Below are 21,098 nucleotides of genomic sequence, written 5' to 3' on the forward strand. Positions count from 1 at the left end.
TTTCCCTTCAAATGGTAAATCCAGGAGAAGAAGCACAGAATTAACATAAGTGGACCAGAATTTTAATTCAGCATCTGCCAGCATTGAGTGTGACAGCAGTTAACGATTTCCAGCAGATTAATTCAGTTCTCTGTATTTTGCAAAGCTGAACATTTAATTCTTTTCCCTCCATTACATCCACGTGCAGTAATGCTTAGAACACATCCATCCTCTAGGGCAAAGACCTGATCCACCAGCTCTAACACAGTGAGAGAGAGCCTTTACATTGCCATCAGCCCTCCATCCCATCCTGGGATGTAACGGGTTCCTTCCCTTACTGGGTAAAATTCTTCATAACTTAGGGCTACAGCTGTCATCAGACCATGGCCATCAGCATCTTGCTGTGAGAAACAGCCCCATGAATAGAGTTTTTCAGCTGAGATCTCTCTTTTTTAGATCAGGTTTAAGGGTAGTTTTGGGAAAAAGAAACAGCAGGGAAATCCTATCTACTTTCATTTTGAGATGATGATGGGACAGATGGAAGTAGTGAAGTATCTCAGACCTATCTAATGACACATTTTGTGTACAACCCAAAAGCTGAATGTGACTAAAATGTATACACAAGATATATATTGTAATTGTATGAAGGTTACCAGGCAAATTAATTTACACTGTGTCCCTTAGAATTTGGGTTTGTTTTTCTGGAGAGCTGCACTGCATCAAAAATGCCAATGTTGTCAAACTGGAGCTGAACTTTGAAACTGTGACCTGTCACCAGGAGACTTTCTATGTGACCTTGGGGAGATCTTTTCACCTCTCTGTGCCTCAGTCCTCCATCATCTGGAACAGTAAGTAAGTAAATAATTAAGAGCAGGAAGAGGGAATAAGCTTCTTTCTTGCACCCACTGTCTTGCTCCTGCCTTGTCTACTTACATTGAAAGGACTTCAGGGAGGGAATTAAATACCCCGTGCTTTTAGCATTGCATGGAAAATGAAGCTTGATCTAAATGAGGGCCCAGAAGAGCTGTTGTAACCTGTGGCAAACGGTCCAGTCTGCCATTTAAAGCTTTAATATATTGCAAATAGGAATGTGGCATTTCCTTCTCTAATTCCAAATGCCACTGTGATAATTGATTATTGAAAGCTCATAAGGAGAGAGAATTATCCTGTCCAAAGAAGACACAATGCAGTGGTGAGTGTTCCTCACAACAGGCACTGTCAGGACAAGGATCCTTGGTTATAACTCAGGAACTAAAAAAGTTTCCTCTGGTCCTTCCCTAATCTCTCCAGAATCTTTTTATCTCCCTTCCTCCCTATTTCCTTAAATTTCAGCTGTGCTTGTTCTTGTTGTGATTATAGAAGACAGATTTTCTGACCCTTACATTTCATTGTGTAATTATTATTTACCTCCAGCTCTCATAATTTCAAAGTCTTGAATTGATTTTCTTACAGTAAGCTGCTACCTGAAGTATCATGTGGATGGCTTAGCTCCTTTCTTTCCCTGCAGGGGACCCTTTGCAATGTCAAACAATGTGAAGAAGCAAAGTAGGCCATGGTTAGACAGTGATTTAAAGCCAGGGTGGATCTGTACTGATCTCCTGCCCAGAAAAGCAGGTTTCATCCTTAGCTCACCACCGCTCTCATGTGCAAACCATTGTTTGTTTGGCTGCTTGGTGGGCCACAGGGCATTAATCCAGCTATTACTAAACCTGGCAAAATATCTGGCAAAAAAAAAAGAGAAAAAAAAAATCAGTAAAACTTTAACCTAGCCACAAGAACAGAATAATAAAAAAAAAGGTAGCTGAAGTTGTAGGCTCTCTGCCTAGTCCCATTTAACCCAGTGACTTACTTGGGAGGACTCTGGAATCTACTGTTGTGTTTTCCCTCTTGTGAGAGAGACTAAATCATGTGTGATGAGGAACCTCAAGCTTTCTGGTTTCTTCCCTGCTGAACTAATTGCATACCATTCAGTGTTTTGTTTCTACTTTCTTCCTTTACAGCTAGAAAGATGTAATGTTACAGCAGTAGATGAAAACACCGTTCGCTATGATTCTGTATTTTGTTTGCTTTGGTCCTGGAGGAAATTTCAAGAAATCCCTTCCTTCTCTTCTCCGCAGCAGTGGCCGATCATACACCCAGATTTTCAGTTTGTGTGTTCCGTGGGTCCGAGGAAAATATCTTTTGATTCTTATTGCTACTTACAGTGCCGGATGTGCTTATTACTTTAACACGGCGTAAAAAATACATTCACACTCACTACCATTTTTAAGGGATGCCCTATTGGGGTATCGCGAAATAGAGTGAGCGTGATGTGGGTCGGGCCGAAGCCGAGGGAGAGGAGGAGGTGCGGTGGTGGCGCCCCTGCTCAGGTTACATTCCTTGTTGGCCTGACTCAGGTTACATCCCCTGTTCCTGCCGAGGCTTCGCTCTGTGCCTGCAGGAGCGATTCGTCCAACCACCAAAAATCCAACCGGAGTCAGCCCCAGGGCAGAAATCAGCGAGCGCAAATCAGGTACCCCTGACTGTGGAGATATCCCCAGCTTGAGCAACTTCTCCCCGAAAGATCAGGTAAAATGCTTTAACTTTGCCGTATTTTAACCTCGCTTGCAGCGATTCTGGCCAAGCTTGTGTCTCTGAGACGCCAGGGACCAACAGCCCCGTTGTTCCCCGTGAAAGTGACGCTGCCGAGGCCACCAATGCCCGGTGTCTCACGGCCACCCCCGGCCCCGGCAGCACCGCCGCACCCGGCGGGGACACACTCCCGGGACGGGCCAGCAGCGCTGCGGGGCCGGGGCGGAGCAGCGACATCCTTGAAGCTCCGTCCTTGCCGGGGATTGAACGCGCCGCCGCCACCTCCCCCAGCCCCGCGGCCGGGCCCGCCCCTTCCGTTGCGGAGCGCTCGCTGCCCGAGCCCCGAGCCCCGCTCTCCCCTCCCCGCTCCCGCGCCCCTTCCGTTGCGGAGCTCTCGTTCCCCGAGCCCCGCGCCCGTTCCGTTGCAGAGCGCTCAGTGCCCGAGCGCCGCACACCGCGCTCCGCTCGCCGCTCCTGCGCTGCTCCCGCTGCCCGGTGCGTACGGGGAGACCCCGCTCCGGGATGGGGGGTGCTGGATGGCCGCCCAGGCGGCCCTTCGCCTCTCCCTCAGGCGGCTCGAGCCGCTGCTACGGGCTGAGCATCACTGCGTGGTCAGCGGGTGATGCCTGGAGTGGCCGGAGCCGAGCTGCGGTTCCCGGAGGTTTGGGTTGGGGTTTGGGGTGGCCGGAGCTGCGCTGCGGCTCCCGGGGGTTTGGGGTGGCCGGAGCCGGGCTGTGGCTCCCGGGGGTTTGGGGTGGCCGGAGCTGCGCTGCGGCTCCCGGGGGTTTGGGGTGGCCGGAGCTGCGCTGCGGCTCCCGGGGGTTTGGGGTGGCCGGAGCTGCGCTGCGGCTCCCGGGGGTTTGGGGTGGCCGGAGCCGGGCTGCGGCTCCCGGGGGTTTGGGGTGGCCGGAGCCGGGCTGCGGCTCCCGGGGGTTTGGGGTGGCCGGAGCTGCGCTGTGGCTCCCGGGGGTTTGGGGTGGCCGGAGCTGCGCTGTGGCTCCCGGGGGTTTGGGGTGGCCGGAGCTGCGCTGTGGCTCCCGGGGGTTTGGGGTGGCCGGAGCTGCGCTGTGGCTCCCGGGGGTTTGGGGTGGCCGGAGCCGGGCTGCGGCTCCCGGGGGTTTGGGGTGGCCGGAGCCGGGCTGCGGCTCCCGGGGGTTTGGGGTGGCCGGAGCCGGGCTGTGGCTCCCGGGGATTTGGGGTGGCCGGAGCCGGGCTGTGGCTCCCGGGGGTTTGGGGTGGCCGGAGCCGGGCTGTGGCTCCCTGGGGTTTGGGGTGGCCGGAGCCGGGCTGTGGCTCCCGGGGATTTGGGGTGGCCGGAGCTGCGCTGTGGCTCCGGGCTGGTCCCCGTCCATGCTCAGGGCGGCCCGGTGCTGCCGCGGCCCCTGGCTGCCCTGCGGCCTGGCGCGGCCGTGGGCCTCGGGGAGCCTCGGGGGCCCGTGGAAAGGAGCCGGGGAGATCCCAGCCCGCTCCCTGCAGCCCGGCTGGCGCGTGGAATCCCGTCCCAGAGCCCCGGTGCGCCGAGAGGTGAATGCCCAGGGCCCCGCAGCGCTGATGGAATTTCACCCTCCGGCGGGCGGCTCTGGGAGCGCCGTTAGCGGGGCGCGCTGCCGGAATCGGCTCCGTTCGGCCCCTGGTGGGCACGGGGAGGGCAGGGACCCGGAGCCTCGTGGCCGCGGATGGTTGTGTGGGTGGTGTGTGGTGACTCGCGGCTGGGAAGGAGTCCTGTGAGCAAGGGCAGCGTGCCTGGAAATGCCTTACGTAAACCCGGCTGTGGCAGGTGACTCCTCCATTCAGAACATGCCTTTCGGCTCCCTCGGGCCCGCTCTGATGCACATCTTTCCGTCTCTACTCGCAGAACACCATGGCCACTGTCAAGGACAAGCTGATCAGCCCCATCGCAGAGGCACCCAAACTCCCCAACAACAAGATCACAGTTGTGGGGGTTGGCCAGGTTGGCATGGCCTCTGCTATCAGCATCCTTGGAAGGGTAAGGCTCAAGGACAGCGTGCTCTCCGAGCCTCTGCACTGCCTGTGTTAGCAAAGGGTGGTACATTTGGGAGGTTGGCACGGGGATGAATCATTAGCAGCTCGGGTAAGCAAGTGACCTACAAGCCTGACCTCCGCATTCAGCCTCTCCTTGTTGTCTCACCTTTCTGTCCTCTTAGCAGTAAATGTCTCTTTAGGGAGAATGATTTTCCAGGCTGCTGGGAAAATGTAGGTAGGAATGACTCCATAGCCTCTGCCAAACTTCTCATTCTCTTCTTAATTTTTTTATTCTTCCACAACAAAGCTGGCGTTTGCTTGGTGACAAGAGCTCTGCTGGGCAGAATATGGGGACAGAACAAAAATCTAGGTGAAATATAGGATAGGAATCAAGAGTGTTTGCTTTTTATTATTTTAAAGAATTAGTTCCCTAGTAGCTGAAAATACTGCTATCCCTTCCAGCGGCTTCTTGATTTCTCTTAAGCATTTTTTGCTTGTTTATGTGACTTTATTTTTTCCAGAAAGATGTTAGCTAGTTTTTAAATAACTAAAAACAGAGGGCTGGACTTGGAGGTTATTATGACTTTTCTTGTTACTGGTTTGTGGGATGTTGTTGTCAAATCTCATGGTGCAGTCTTTGAGCAAAGCAAAGGCTTATTAATCAACGAGGATGTCTTGTACTTTGCACTTTGTTTTTAGAGAACATTGTGAATTCATTAAATTTGAAAAGACAGAAACTGCTGATTTTTTTTTTGTTTTTAAAAGAAGGCGTCAGCAGATATGCCCTGCCCCCTTGCAGGGGCAGATCTTAAATCAGGTAGATCACAGTCAGATGAAAAATCTTGCTTGTACAAATAAACCTGCTGTATTTTGTTTGTAGATGACTCTCCAATGTATTACCCTGAGGATGCATGTTTTAATGCATGTTTAATTGTTTAAAAAAAAAAAAAAAAAGGCCTTTTACCTGCTGATATTCATGAGCCCTTGTGAGCAAAGAAGAATGGACAGGTAGAACAGCCACAGTGGAACTAAATGTGAAACTGATGCAAAAGTGGCAAATAGTTTTTAAAACAAGTGAAGAAGAAATTTAATGGGAAAACAATGATAGGTCATTGTGGGTATTTATATTTATATTTTTAAGCACATGGTTGCCTCTCATGGTCTGAAATCCGTTGTTTTGGAAGTGCTGTAACCTGTTAGGGAGCCAGGTGATGTTACCACAAACTGAACCATAATTCAGCATTCATTTAATGCACTTTGCCAAGCAGGATCAGACTGTGTTGTCAGATATTTAAGCACAAAGTTTTACTGTTAATGAACAGTATGCACCAAACCCAGAATAAGAACTGGTCTTAAATTCTTCAAGGATGGATGATGGCATGGAATTTATTTCAGTCAGGCTTCTGCTTTTACTCTCTCACAACTATAAGCTTTCGTATAAAATGTTTTTATAATAAAACCATCTGGTTCCTGTAACTGAATTATAATAATGTAATAGTATCATTTGGGCTGGAAAAGATCTCTTAAGATCATTGAGGCCAACCATTAACCCAGCACTGCCACGTCCAGCATCCAAAGTGTCCAGCATCCCCAAGTGCCACATCTAAATGTTTTATAAACACATCAAGAGATTGTTAAGAGATTATAGACACACCAACAGCTTCCCTGGGCAACCTGTTTCAATGCCTGACCACCCTTCTGGTGATGAGTTTTTTCCTTCTACCCAATCTAAACCTCCCCTGGCACAGCATATATCTTGTCCCTTGCTCCCTGGGAGCAGAGCCCGACCCCCCCCGGCTGTCCCCTCCTGTCAGGGAGTTGTGCAGAGCCAGAAGTTTCCCCTTGAGCCTCCTTTTCTCCAGGCTGAGCCCCCACAGCTCCCTCAGCCCCTCCTGGTGCTCCAAACCCTTCCTCAGCTCCGTTCCCTTCCTTGGACACGCTCCAGCCCCTCAATATTTTTGTAGTGAGGGAACACAGCATTTGAGGTGTGGCCTCACCAGTGCCAAGCCCATGGGGACAGTCACTGTCCTGGTCCTGCTGGCCACACTACTCCTGATAGAGCCAGAATGCCTTTGGCCTTTTTGGCCAGCTGGGCTGGCTCGTGTTCAGCCACTACTGACCAATATGATGTGGGCTTGACTTGTGCAAGATGCTTGGCTGTAATACTGATTTCAGTTTGTTGGTGTGGTATTAAATACGTAAATTTGCATGCCTCTAAAACTTCCACGTTGGTTATTTAGTTCCTGCTCAGTTAGAGACAAGTCATTGATGTTACCATACTGATTTAGAAATGGGAGCTAAATCTGTTCTGCAACATAAATATCACACTGTAGATCCTGTAGAGAAAAACAGCTAAAGAATCCTTTTTCTCTCAGTTTTAGTGTCGAGGAAGTCTGTTCCCATTGCATATTTTTGTGAAATGAATTGACTGATGGCATGTTGAAAGAGAATACTTATTTGATAATTATCTGGTGTGTTCTTTCAGATATTTAGATATTTAAAGCAGGCCTGTTTGCTGGATAGATTTAGAGTCTTTGCCATGACTCTGAAAGATTTTTTCCAAAGGTAAATTAAAGAAGTGCTTTCCTAGCAGAGGGTTAGCTGTGCACTCAAACTCCCCACAAATTATACCTTTTTTGGAAAGGCTGAGTGTTTTCATGACCCGGTGCTGTAGTAGCCTCTGACTTTGTGAGATGCATCAGATCACCAAAGATAGTACTGGTTTACTTAGAGAAGAGATGCTTTCAGATAGGTGAAACATTGTTACTTTAAAATGTGATTTAGCTCAGCTCTGGGTTAACTTTGAAATGCATGTGAGCTGCTTCATTGACTCCAAATTTTGTTGCTTTCAGGGTCTTTGTGATGAGCTTGCTCTAGTTGATGTTATGGAAGACAAACTCAAAGGAGAAATGATGGACCTGCAGCACGGGAGCGTGTTCCTTCACACTCACAAGATCGTGGCAGACAAAGGTGCACCTCAGTTTCTTTGATTCAACACTGATATTCTGTGACTTGGCTTAATAGTGGAGAATTAGTTGTGCAGTCCTAAAGAACTCTTAGGATTTGGCACTGCAAAAGGTGAAAAGCGTATGTTGGGGTGAGTTCAGATGAACACCATAGTGGAAGTGGCTCTTAAGCTGGGCTCTCTCTTACATCTCTTTACAGTTTGGGGCTTGTTTAGTAAAATGGATCTTAGTGAAACTGTATGCAGAAGAAATAGTATTGTATTCATAGTGAAAACATGAGTCAGAATGGTTACATGTACTCTCAACACCCACATATTGATACATCAGGTCAGCGTTATGAGATGGTGCTGCCTTTCAAACTGATGTCTCGTGGTCTTGGGTTTGAATGCAATGCACAGTGCAGAAGCTCCCTGTAACTCCTGTATTAACACAACGCTACTGGAATTAGTGGAATTATTTTAAACACACTCTGTATCTTCTCCCCCGTGCTCTGGTTAGACTATAGCGTCACTGCCAACTCCAAGATCGTGGTGGTGACTGCGGGAGTCCGTCAGCAGGAGGGGGAGAGCCGGCTCAACCTGGTGCAGAGGAATGTGAATGTCTTCAAATTCATCATTCCTCAGATCGTCAAGTACAGCCCCAACTGCATCATCCTGGTGGTTTCCAATCCTGGTAAAGCAGTCTTCTCCTAAATACTTATAAATTTAGTTTGACAAGATAAAAACATTAGTTAGTTCTCAGAAAATATCTTCAAATACAAATTGTTGAAAGTTAATAGCTTTTCGTGGACATCTGAGAGTACAGACAAGTACTCTGTACTTTCTGATGCTCTCTTTATTCAGAACTTGTAATGGTGTCTGTATTTTAAAAGAATGCTTTGTGATAAATGCTTAAGATCTTTGCAAACTTTGGCTTAAGCAGTAGGAAGTTTAAATTTTTCATCTCCAATGGATAGCTTTTGTGAATGGATAGGATAGGGCTGTTTTGCAGCATGAAGAACTTGCCCTGTAGTCGTGGCTATATTTTCAGGAAAAAGAATTTGCATGCTGAAGCCTATGGTGAAACAAGAGCTGACTGTACTCCACAGTTCAGTTAAAACAGAAAAAGAATTAATTATGTATATTTGTGTGTTCACTTGTAAGTATCTCACTGCACTGAGACAGCTTGGATATTTGGATGTCTAAAGGTGACTGTAAATGTTCTGATGTGCTTTGTAGGGTGTCCCTGTAGGACTGTCTCTTGTTTAATTAAAGGTCTGAAGCCAGTACTGAAGAACCGTGGTGGTGAAGTGACTCCTTTTAAAGACAGCCAGGCGGAGTGGAACCAGTGCAGGCTCTGTTGGGGGTTGAGTAATTAGGTGGTGTACAATTAGCCAGTGTTCTGAGCAAACACAGTGACTTGCAGCAGTTTTAAGCACTTACCTGAAAACCAAACTGAGACAAAGATCAGGCTGTTCTTGTGCTAGCAAGGCTGAATTCAACCTGTGGCCTCTCTCCAGCAGAGCGGCTGCAGGAGGAGAATTGCATGTTGCTTTTTCAGAACTGTTTTTATAATTCTTTGTTTTCTCAATGTGTGGAGTTTTGTCCACTAGTCTTATATAGTGAAGGTCTTTGTGAGCCCATGAGAAGGGACTTTGGGGGTGTCACCCTGATGCCCTTCCCTTCCCCAGCCAAAGCTATAGGGAACAAGCCACTTGTGAGGTGTGAACTGTGCTTTGGTGCCTGAGCAGAGCGAGTGATGCATTTTAGATCTGTGTACACAAATGTGTTCCCTCCTGAGAACTGCCTGGCTCCTCAGAGTTAAGAGTCAATTCCTGCAGCCTGGTTATTGTGGTTGCTTTGAGCTGTGGATTAGAGGTTTTTCCCTCTGTTCACATCCTTCTGTCTGCCCTACCTAGCTTTGGGTTTTTTCCTAAAACTGTATTTTTAGAAACACACGCAACTGAAGCACATTGCTCATTTGGCTTTTCATGCTGCAGAGATGGTAGATGCAGAAAGTGCTTAGTGCACAAATCAAGAAATTAAACTGAAGGAATTACCGACTACAAAGAGCATGTAAATCCCAGACTTTTGATTGTTAATTGTTTAACCTGTTGTGATGGTGAACTGGAAGGGAGCATCATTATCCAGGAAATTGCTGGAATGTTTTAGCCATAGGAGATCAGTCCCAGTTCTGAATGCCCTGGGGCTTTAACTGTGACCAAAAAAAGTGTGTCCAACTTTAGCTGGTAGGAATTGAATCTCTGAAGACCTTCCTCGAATTTTCTTGGGACCCATCAAGCTACTGTTCAAAATTTCAAGCACTGCATCCATTTTAATTTCCCAAACAGTCAGATCCAAAATTCCTTGACTAGTGAGCACAACCATGTTTTGAGTCCTCCTGACTGCCCTGCTACCCTCAGTAAGGTAATTGTTGGGGCATTCTTGGTGTGAGTGGAGTTTCATTTGCCATGCATGCTTTTCCTTTCAGTGGATATATTAACCTATGTCACATGGAAGCTGAGTGGGCTGCCAAAAAACCGTGTGATTGGAAGTGGCTGCAATCTGGACACGGCCAGATTCCGTTATCTGATGTCTGAGAGACTTGGGATCCATCCAAGCAGCTGCCATGGTTGGATCTTGGGAGAGCACGGTGATTCCAGTGGTAAGGAGCAGTTCTGACCTCCCTGGGAATGAGCAATACCATATCAGAGGTTGAGGCCTGAGGTTTGTTACAGGATTCTGAAGGAACAGCTGCAGTTGAGCCTGAGTAACTGCTACTTTGCTGTATTTTTATGTAGATTAGAGTCGAGAGAAGTACAGGAAATCTACCTACACATATTTAATAAATTGATTGTGGCTGTACAATTAAAGCCTGAACTAAAAAGGCCAGTTTTGTGAGGTTGTGTTGTGAGGGTTACAGCTCGCTCCTTCTCTTTATCCTCGGTTTTTGGAGTACCTTTCCATAGCCTGTAGCACAGTTCTCCTCTGAAAGCAGTATCAGCACTTGCTAGGTCAATAGCAGAGCTTGTTATTCTGGCAGTCCAGATTCAGGCTGACAAAATTATCCTTTACGTTATTTTGTGACCTTTCTCCTTGCTGTTTAAAGCAAAGATAGTCTTAAAATATGAAATCGAAGAAGTTTATCTGTCCTAATTCAGTTTGTGTATTCCAAGTCTGAAATGCTGCAGCAGAATGTTTATGTAGATTGCTACTGCTTTATATTTTCATGCTGTGTATTTCTAAGGGAGCCACCTCTTCATTGTGCCATTGCATTTGATCAAAGTACAGTGTCTGATCAACAGCAGCAGCTATTGCAGCCAGCCCTACAGCAATGAAAGCAGAATTTGGCTGAGCGCATACAGAGCTTAACCTGTGTCACTGTCACAGCTGCTTTTGCTTTAGAGTAACTTGAAATTCCTGCTTGCTTCCCAGAAGCAGAGACAGCCTGCCTCTGAGCTCCCAGGATGCAGGGAGAAGTGCAAATTCCTGTCTCGATATTCTAAGTTTGCCTATTGCTACCCTCTTATTTGTGTAAATAAGTAGACTTCTTGAAGGCTAATCCTAACTGATTAGTGGAACTGAAAATGCTGCAGTTTTCAGTAAAATCAGTTCTAAAAGGCTGGGTAACTAAAATATGCCTTTTTACTAGAATTTGATGTTTCTGACTTCAGAAACTTCCAGGATCTGAAAGTTCTGCTGTCACATGTTACAAGTGACTTTGTTAAAGTGCCAGTACTAAAACATGTTTGACTCAGGGAGTTCTCAGATTTAACTGTAGCTAAATAAAAACTTAAAACCTGCCTCAACCGTTGTGGTTTTGGCTGCTCCTACTTTGTTTCCAATTATTTTAGCTAGGAAAGGTGGAGGGAGAGTTGCCAAGTGCTGTTGGCACTGATGTCCCACCTCTGTTGCAGTGGCTGTTTGGAGCGGAATCAATGTGGCAGGGGTTTGCCTCCAGGAGCTGAATCCTGCCATGGGAACTGACAAAGATCCTGAGAACTGGAAGGAGATCCACAAGCAGGTGGTTGCAAGGTATGATGACCTGAGGGATAATGTGGATGGATGCCATGCTGACAACAGTTTGTCTGCACTCTGCCTCTGTTTCTGGTGCAGCTTTCATGCCCTCTTAGGTAGAAGGTTGCTTGAGTGAGTGGGATTGGCTTTTTAAACACAGAAATGCAGGATTTCTCCTGGTAGGATTTGTTATCCTTCAGGGAGACAAGTTATTGCATAACAAACCCACTGAAGTGCTGGAGCACCTGGAGCTGTGGGTGCTCCATTTTCCCACATGGAGCTTCTTCAATGGGCAGCTTTGTTCAAAGGGCGCAAGCCGAGGAAAAGGTAGTGTGTTTCTGTGAGCAGTGTTGAAATTGGGGAAAATTCTGTTAATGGATGCCGGAGAGTTTGTGTACAGCTGACTACATATTGCTCTGTCTTTTGTGAAATGAGTGAACACTCGCTGGGATAAAGTGTGTGCAGATATTGGCTAAAAACCTCAGGATGTAGTGGTGCTTTGACTCCAGGTGTTTGCCTATTCCATTGTGCCCTTGACTTGTCAGATATAGGTGTGGTTTTCTACTTAACACATCTCTTCCTAGATGGGAGCTAATTTTGTTTCCAGCTAATCCTGTGAGAACAGCAGGATTCTTTATAATGCATAGGGGATAATGTAGGTTTTATGTTTTATCCTCTAATGTTGAAACGTGTAACTTGGACATTTTAATTCCAAAATTTACAGTGTGTTTCAGGAGTTTGAAAATTGTTAAATGGCTGACATTCACTGGTTTTAAGACTTGTAATTTGCAGTGACTCGCTTGAAGACATCTTAATGAAGTTGTATTTCAATGTTTCCTCAGTGCCTACGAGGTGATCAAACTAAAGGGATACACGAACTGGGCTATTGGCCTTAGTGTGGCTGACCTCTGTGAGACCATGCTGAAGAACCTGTTCCGGGTTCATTCCGTGGCTACTCTGGTAAAGGTAAGAACTGGGGGCTGATTGGACACTCTGGCTCATTTTATTGTCCTGGACAAGCTAAATAGCCTCAATTAGCAAGGTGCTGAGTGAAGGAAGCTTTGTAAAATACTACTTTGACTTTCAAATGGCAGCTTACTGCTGCTGTTTGTTCCAGGCTGACCTCTCAGCCTACTCCTGTCACAAGCACGGAGCTGAAAATACAGCTCTCTGTGCAGAACTACCCTTGTGCGAAGCTTGGCCATGCGTGGCATACGCAGATTCCTTGAAAGAAAGTTTCAGTGTAAAAGTGGAAGACTTCTTGGAGCCCAGCTGTGATTCTGGGAGCCACTGTCCTTTTGTATCTGGTGTAACTGGCTGCGTGTGGTCTGTACCAGCTCCACAGCCTCTGCTGCAGCAAGGGCTCTGAGCAGGGGGAGCTGCTCCCTCTGTTGGCCTGTCCTAATCCTGTGTCTGAATCTTTTCAGCTCTTAGCTGCTGTATAGAACTAAAAATGAGAGAGAGGTTTGAAGGTGGGGTTTCTGTCATCTGCTGTTTGGTATTGCCAAAACAGCTCTATACTATTTATTTTCTTGCATACATTGTGGCTGAATTTTTTCTGCAGGTTGTAAAATGATGGTTTTTGAGCTCTGCTCTGAGGAGGTTCCCTGCAGCATAAACCAGCCACAGATCTGTGGTGACAGGCCTGTGTCTGATCTCTCTTGTTTGTGACAGGGCATGTATGGCATTCAGAATGATGTCTTCCTGAGCCTTCCTTCTGTCCTAAGTGCCTCTGGCCTGACAAGTGTCATCAACCAAAAGCTGAAGGACGATGAGGTGACCCAGCTGAGGAAGAGTGCGGAAACACTGTGGAACGTCCAGAAGGATATCCAGGACCTGTAACTCGTGAATGTTAGGTTCCAGCAATAGAAAAACAGCATGTTGTTTGCAGATGTGGGCTCTACTCACTGTATATCTCAATGGTTAACATGCAGTGTTCTTCCAGACTTTGTCCATGGTAGCTAAACTTACGCTTGCTGCAACGCACAAACCTAACGAACAAATAAAGCAATTTTCAGGCATCCTTGGTTGTCTTTTTTCAGTATGGAAATTATCTGCCTTACTCTGGCATTCTCCTTTAGTGTTTGCCACAGACTGCATGGAAGCATAAACTCGATGTGTCCTTCTAAAAGGTTGGAAACAAAGTAGTAAGAGTGAATGGGTGGGATTTCACTACCACCACCTTGCAGTGAGGCTTTTCTCATCACAGGTGCTGCATAAGTGTGGTTCATTCCCAGACTGGTTTCTGATAGACAACTTCATATTTTTACTGATGGGTAGAGGAAATTGAATGAGCATTTGGCTCTGTGTCCACCAACCAAAAATATGCCAACTACAAGGTTCTGTATGCCACTGGCATAGAAAGAATCCCATAGATCCTTCTCTTTCTGGATTAAACTCTTTGCTTGTTAATGGTGTCTAGCTCTTAAAATCCGAAAAACAGTATTATTTTCTATTTGCTTATCCAAATTTCAAGGGGTTTTTTTCTGGACTTAGACTGGAATGTTGTGGTTTTGGTCTTGTTTATTAAACAAGCCAAGTTGGGTCTTAAACTTCTGAATTTCAGTGTGATTGTAAAAGTCTTTATATACTTGGAGGGGGAGCAGATGAAAAAAAAAAATCCTAAACTTTATTTCTTAATCACTTGCCGTTATGGAGTAAATTTTAACCATAGAATAGAACTGCTCAACCTAAATGTCCAGGGAACAGACAGCATCAGTTCCATCTGTCTTATGGGGGCCTTTAAGTTTTGTTTCATAACGAATTGTCTTGAGACTATGCTGGAGCAATTTAAATCTCTTTTCTATCTGCATTAAAATGCTTTGGATATTGGACTAATTGGATAATTGGACTTTCACAAACACGTAGCTTAATTTTTGTAGTTCCTTTTAGAAGGGTAGATCATGCAAGTGTTGTTATATTGCAGATTAACTTCTGTGATTCAGTAAGGATCATGTAGTTACTGAAATATGCATGGGATGCTGCTGGCAGCGTTGTTTACGAAGGGTATCCCAGGGAGACCTCAGGAGATGTTTTATTCTTAGTTACAGGCTGAATTCCAGACTTCCTTGCCAATAGGAGGGAGAAAATTTTATTCTCTGCTTTCCTAACTTGGTGTGGAGATGTTACTGGAAGGCTTTCCACACCTAGGTGGATGAAAGTTCCTGCTAAGAACTGTTCATAATTAGCTGGATTTGGAAGGTAAATGGCACAAGATGCTGCTCTTTTCAGGTCAAAGTCATTAGGAAAATTCACCTGAGCACATTTAGTACAGGAACCTTGCACAGTTCCTTCCTGGCTTTGTTCTTACACTCTTCTCAGTCTATGAAGTAATTCAAAGTTGTGTTGTGAGACCTTATCTTGCAGGATTCTCGAGTGATGTGCATGAAGGGGCATCAGCTGTCTCAGGGAACAGGGAGTGGGCCCTTTCCCCTTCTGGTGGTGTTACATACTGATTTTTGGAGGTCACCAGGCTACAGTGAGAGGGATTTCTCACTGATTGCATCCTCACCCATTAAAATGTAGGATCAGACTCTTCTGTGGTTGGCAAACAGACCCAAAGGTACATTTTGAACATACATCAGGGTTCTGTCACCTGCTGTCTGTCAGCTGCTTCAATCCCCTCCAGGTCCACAGGGGAGGGGTTTTTTTGTTAGTGATCACAGACTTAACAAGATCTTTAGTGCCTAGACATTAAGCAAGCAGAGAACTCATAACAAAATCTGTTCTGTTAAAAGACTTAAGTGGATACAGGTGAAGGAGGGAACTGAAGGAATGAAGAAAAAATTGGTTTGCATGGTGAGAACTTTTCTTGCCCATTAGCAACCTCACTGTACTATCTGTCTTTCTACTTTCCTTTTTTTTCAACTTCTACTTTTAGGGATATGACAGCATGAAGGAAAATTCTAAAAAATTTAGACAGCAGTGAATAGGCATCCTGGGTGTTATGGAGGATTAGTTCAAAATCGTTAAATAGGAATGAGTATCCCAGGTTATCCCAGGAATTTTAAGTTTTTATAAATAGGCTCTTCAGCTATTACTTGATGTTTGTAAGCCCTATGCAAGTACATGAATGATACTGTGCTTATTTTCTCTTAGGAATCCTACAGACCCAGTCTTCTATCTTCATTGCAGCTGCTTGGCTGTAGAATAGCTTCCCTGTGTGTGCTTATACAACACCAGCCTATCACCTCATGCTACTTGGAGTCTAGCCACAATTTAGTCTTGTGTCAACCATATAAATTCCTATATAATAACAATATTGCTATAGAATATCTGGGGGGTTTTATCCAAATATAATAGGCTTATGTTTATCTTCTGTATGCTCTGTTTGTCCAGGCCATTGATATGTGAACTTTATTCTTGTTTTATCCCAAGAAAGGCAATACAGGTTTTTAGCCACATTCCTATGTGTCAGGAGGAACCTTGGTCACTCCTTGGTCCAATAGAGAACAGTGTGGTGCTGTTGGACAGGGTAGTGCAGCCAGAAAGAAGAAACACTTCAAAACACTTCAGAAAACTGAGGACAACCTCCTCTGCTAGCTCACACAGGGTAAGATCAGTAATGTTATTTTAATTGCCATAAGGCTCTGGACCCCCTTGCATTTGCAGGTGCACAAATACTGGCCACAGAGCAGAAAGTCAGCCTGATTCCCTGCAAATGTGCATGTTGACAGACAACAGACACGAGGGGTTTTACTGACTTTTAGTATTAAATCATGTACTTTTTTTATTGGTCAAAGGATAAAATTTGGGCAGGGAATTGAAGGCATGTTGGAGCAGTGAGACAGTGTTGAAAAGAACACATAGCTGCAGAGGGAAAAAAATGTTCTATAAGTGTATTTTGAAAACTTGTAGTGCTTATGTGACTTTCATACCAGCTAACTTAGAACTGTGGTTTATGGCAAGTAGGTGGCTTCAGTTGCTGAGTTCCTGTTACCTTGTATTTACACACTTCATGTTAGCCCTGTGCTGCAAAGAAATGCTATTTCCCCTGATTTACAGGTATAACTCAGAACAGTTAAGCCACAAACCCTTAGTGGAATGTGGATGCTGAACTCCTTGATGTCAGTGTGACAGTAGCTCAGAAACATTTAGGAGTCAGATCCTTACATTGTGCTCCTGTGGCCTCCCAGGGCAACGTCTAATTTTGGGCTTTCTCCTAGAAACAATTCTCCCCTAATGCATGTGTGTGAATCCAGCCTTATGCAAAGCAAAACTTCCAAAGCTTTTCAGACTACAGTAGCCAGGGCCTTCCTAAAATCCAGTCCCTGTGGTGTGCTACATTTTTATAAACTGCTCCTGAGATACCATTGCTGTGTGAGTTGTTATTCTGTGCCAGCAAGGGAGTTGTGCAAATCATTAACTTAGAATGGTCTGCTGGAGAGGTCAGGCTCAGGAGGGCTGGATTTGCTCCATGTCAGAAATGAATAATTTACCTGCAAACATAAGCAACAAGCATCAGGCAGTGGCTATGCAAAGTAAGATTTCTGAGTAAATGCTTTTTGCTTTATGATCTTCTCTTGAATAGCTCATCAGCATTGTTCAGGTGTGTTCACACATTCAATACCTGAGGAAAAAAATCCAGAAAATCTGTCAAAATAGCATGTACCAACACTGATTTCTGGAAGGGAATATTGATAATTCTTGCTCTGTGAGGTATGCTGAATTAATATACAAAGGGAAGCAAAAAAAAAAAAAAAAAAGTTTTGCTCGAGAAACGGCTTTCTCTGGGATGCTAATTCTGTATTTTAGGCAGTAAGATGGAAATGAAATTATTTCCAAAGTCTCTGTTCACTCAGCAGTCTCCACCAGTAGTAGATACTGGAATATTCTCCCAGTATCACTGGGAATCAGTGCTAAGGACCACATCAAACTTGATTTTCCTTCCCACAGTAGCAGGGTCCCTGATACCCCGACACTCTGACTGAAGATCAGACTAGAAGAGTATTTGTTGAACTTCTGTTCATTTTTCTGAGTTTGTTTTCCCCATAGCAAATCGCTGTGCAGAAGGAAATAATTTTAACATTACTTCTGTACTGGCTGGATTCTGCACACTGCAGAGTTTTGTTTGGTTGGTTGGGTTTGTTGAAGATAAAAGACAGAAGAATAAGCAGAAATGTCTTATTTTTATATATTTCAAGGGCATTCAAGTCAGTAGACCGGCTCTCAAGGAGGCAGAAAAGAAGACCACACTGACCTTAGCTCAAGTGCCTCTATTTCACAGAGTAGGATTTATGCTTAAGTGGTTTGTTGAATGGGGCTAAATTTTAGTATGTTAAATTTTAATCTGATGGGATATCATGGCATAACCTGTTTATTTTATAAAGTCCTCACTCTACTTCCACAGCTGAATGAATGGAGATGCCTCTTTCAGCACTTCACCTCTGTTTGCAGCATAATCTTTCAAAGCGTAGAAACCTTGGTTTGCAGCCAGAGAGGTAAAAGGATGCAGTGGCCACTTGCTGCGAGCCCTGACATCAATTCCTCCAAGGTCACTCATGATATTAGATGTAATAAGAATTCATACTTAGTCTGAGCCTTTTAACAGGGAAAAAAAAAAAAAAAGCCAACCCAACCAAAAAGATAACCCCAAAAATCTCAACAAAAAACAAATCTGGAAAGAGTTGACTTTGATGTAACAGAAAGGAAAAAGAACTATTGTAAGCAAAGGAGTCAGGACAAAACCAGAAACTTCCAGAGCAGATATTTACAAGAGCAGAGAGTGACAGGCAAGGGGAAATGGCTTCACACCAAGAGAAAGGAGTTTAGATTGGATATTGGGAATTGTTCCCTGTGAGGGTGGTGAGCCCCTGGCACAGGGTGCCCAGAGCAGCTGTGGCTGCCCCATCCCTGGAAGTGTCCAAGGCCAGGCTGGATGGGCTCTGAGCACCTGGGATAATGGAAAATGTCCCTGCCCATGGCAGGGGTGGAACCGGGTGATTGTTAAGGTCCCTTCCAACCCAAACCATCCCATGATTTTATGATATCAAGCAGGTGAGGCTTCCATCTCTCCGTGACTACAGCTTTTAATTAAGGATAAAATACTACAAGTTACACTGACATACTGACAAATCCCCATGCTAAATATGATACCAACACTGTGCTGACCTCAGGAAATGAATCATTATCTAAGCAAATACTCGTGTATATCTACAAAAGTGTTTGTCTTTGTGCATGAATCTGAATTACAGGTGTCAGACCAGCTGATAGGAATGTCTTTGGTTTGGTGTGTCCTGAAGTCCATGCGCTCCTAAATTCCTAATTTGGGGCAAAACATACCTGGTGTCACTGAGAAAAATCTGTTGTGTCCCTTCTCCTCCTGGCCATTTCACAGGATTACCCTACATGCCTGTCCTCTAACTGGAAGGGAAATTCTCCACTTGTGGGAAATTTGGAGCAATTTTTGGCCTTGAATGGACAGGGCAGGAGCAAAGGCCATCACTTCTCAGCTAGGAGGTGAACTTGCTGCCAGGCAGGCAATGAGGGCTGTCCCTAGAGCACTTCTGGGCCCCTCCCTGATCTTCCCTAAACTCTGCCCTGACAAAACCACAGGGACACTGGAGAGCTCATGTGAATGCTGTCAGTGCCACCTACTGCTCTGTATCACAAGTACAGTGTGTGTCCATCACTGACTGCTACAAACCCCTGTCCTTTCCTCCTCTCAAATTTGACTCAATGTCTATGAGCAAATTTGACATCCACATCTGATTTTTTTTCCCCCACAGTTAATTTAGGCAAACCTGGAAACCACAATTCTGTTCAGAGCAAGCCAGCTCTAGACAATTATCTCCTCTTGAACTTCCACACATGCAGAGTGTTTCTTCCCCTACAGGCATCTTCTCACTTGCAGCCGGGGAGACTGAGGTTGATATTCCAAGAAGAAAAGGTTGTATGGAGTGGTTCTTGTGGAAGGGCTGTGGTATGAAGACAGCATCCACAACCCACTTCTTGGAGTGATATTCTGAGTTAGTTTTTGCAGAAAACTGTGCTCTACCCAAATAGGAGTTGGGTCCAAGTGTGCAGACAAGACACCACCCTAGAAGTAACAGTTTCAAAATGAGATTTAGATAGGGCAGAGTGCACAGCATCATCTCTGCATTGATCTCTCCAGAGAACTCCAGGAAATTTGGGAAAAACAATACACCCTTTGTATATTTCTCTTCAAAGACCTTGCAAACTCAGCCTTTTTATTGTCCAGTATTCTTTCAAACAAAATTATTTCACTTCTGTGGGCTGAAAAAGAATTTGGTGGGGTAACAACTGGTGTCTGGCAGAACACCATTGCAACACAATGAATAATGTGTTACCAAAGGGCATCTGTGTAGTTTGTGATAAGAACAATATGAGAAGCTGGGCTGGACTCAAAACCAGTCTCACTGGTTTCCAGATTTCTGGGAAGCATTTTAATCCATGTTATATTTTAAAAACTAGTCTTTCTGGAGCGTTTCCAACTCCCCCCTTCAGCAGCTGGCCTCTGTTTGGTGAAAAGGGAGCAAACCGCTCAATTGTTGTCACAACCTTTCCCTGCCTCTGTGACAAAAATGACACATTGTTGTGGTGGCAGCAGAGTCCCTTTCAGCACTTGCACCTCACTGCACTTCACATGGAGGACAGCTAAAGGTTGCCCTTCTTAATGTCAGAACACAGCTTTTCTTCTGAAGAGCTTTTATTTTGTCTTACTCTACGTGCACAGCAGCACACGACCTCCTTTATGGCCCTGAACCCAGATAACTCCAGCTGCACCCCAGATATCCCACAGTTAATCCTTGCAGGCCATAAATATCATGAATAGGGCCCTTTGCTCTCTAGCAATGAAGAGCATTTGCAGGGATGAAAGTTTCTGGCCTATCTGTTGGAGCTCACCTTTTCTGGGCACTTCAAATACTTCTCACCCACTAATAACAGAAAAGCAGGAATTTGGGGTGGCATTGTGTAATAAAAACTCCTCTCCTTTAAGATGTGCAGTTTGCATAAAATCAAACGTCCTCAGAATACGAAGGAGTGCTGCTGTTCAGTGTGCTACTGAGCACTTTTTTTTCAGTTAAAAACCCCATTATCTCCAAACTGCCGAAGGTGAGTTACTCTCAGATTCACTCGAGGATGGCGTTGCCAGCGCTTGTGAAATCATCTCATGGTATCTGACCATTCCTTCTAACTCATTCTCCAAGGCTTAAGGAACTATATCATCTTGTGTCAAATTCAAAGAGTAAAAGAATTATCATCTTATTACAAACAGGAGCTGGAAAAACGTGACACTCAAGAACCCGAGAACCACAGACTGTGCGAGGAGCTTGAAAAATCTGCTGCTACAACTTTCGTTCATTGTTGTAAAATAATTTGCATGTTTTTCAGGCTTTTGAATGCTTAGGGACAGTGATATGTCAGTGAACCAGTGCCACTGGTTATCTGGCATCACTATTAGAGGGTTTTCTTAGAGGGCTGGAACATGTCTCCTGTGAGGAAAGGCTGAGAGAACTGGGAATGTGCAGCCTGGAGGAGGCTCTGGGTGACTTTATTATGGACTGAAGGGATGCTACAAGAGAGCTGCAAAGGGACTTGTTACAATGGCCTGGAGTGACAGGAAAGGGCGTGATGGCTTTAA

General features: G+C 45.2%; 2 protein-coding genes across 3 annotated transcripts; one reads left to right on the plus strand and one right to left on the minus strand.

Moving 5' to 3' along the window:
* Positions 1-2,374: 2,374 nt before the first annotated feature.
* On the plus strand, positions 2,375-13,515 carry LDHB (lactate dehydrogenase B). 2 transcript variants are annotated; one of them, XM_040061120.2, is made up of 8 exons: positions 2,375-2,547; positions 4,406-4,537; positions 7,386-7,503; positions 7,998-8,171; positions 9,969-10,142; positions 11,395-11,512; positions 12,337-12,460; positions 13,169-13,515. In XM_040061120.2, exons 2-8 carry the CDS (start codon positions 4,412-4,414, stop codon positions 13,334-13,336), a joined length of 1,002 nt encoding a protein of 333 aa, XP_039917054.1. In that variant the 5' UTR covers positions 2,375-2,547; positions 4,406-4,411; the 3' UTR covers positions 13,337-13,515. The 2 variants fall into 2 exon arrangements, with proteins under 2 accessions (XP_039917054.1, XP_039917056.1); XM_040061122.2 differs by lacking the exon at positions 2,375-2,547 and adding an exon at positions 2,858-3,045.
* On the minus strand, positions 3,138-3,902 carry LOC120752100 (proline-rich protein 2-like). The gene has a single exon (XM_040062760.1). It carries the CDS (start codon positions 3,900-3,902, stop codon positions 3,138-3,140), a length of 765 nt encoding a protein of 254 aa, XP_039918694.1.
* Positions 13,516-21,098: the final 7,583 nt, after the last annotated feature.

The sequence above is a fragment of the Hirundo rustica genome, chromosome 4 (assembly GCF_015227805.2).
Source record: "Hirundo rustica isolate bHirRus1 chromosome 4, bHirRus1.pri.v3, whole genome shotgun sequence".
Taxonomy (NCBI): Eukaryota; Metazoa; Chordata; class Aves; order Passeriformes; family Hirundinidae; genus Hirundo; species Hirundo rustica.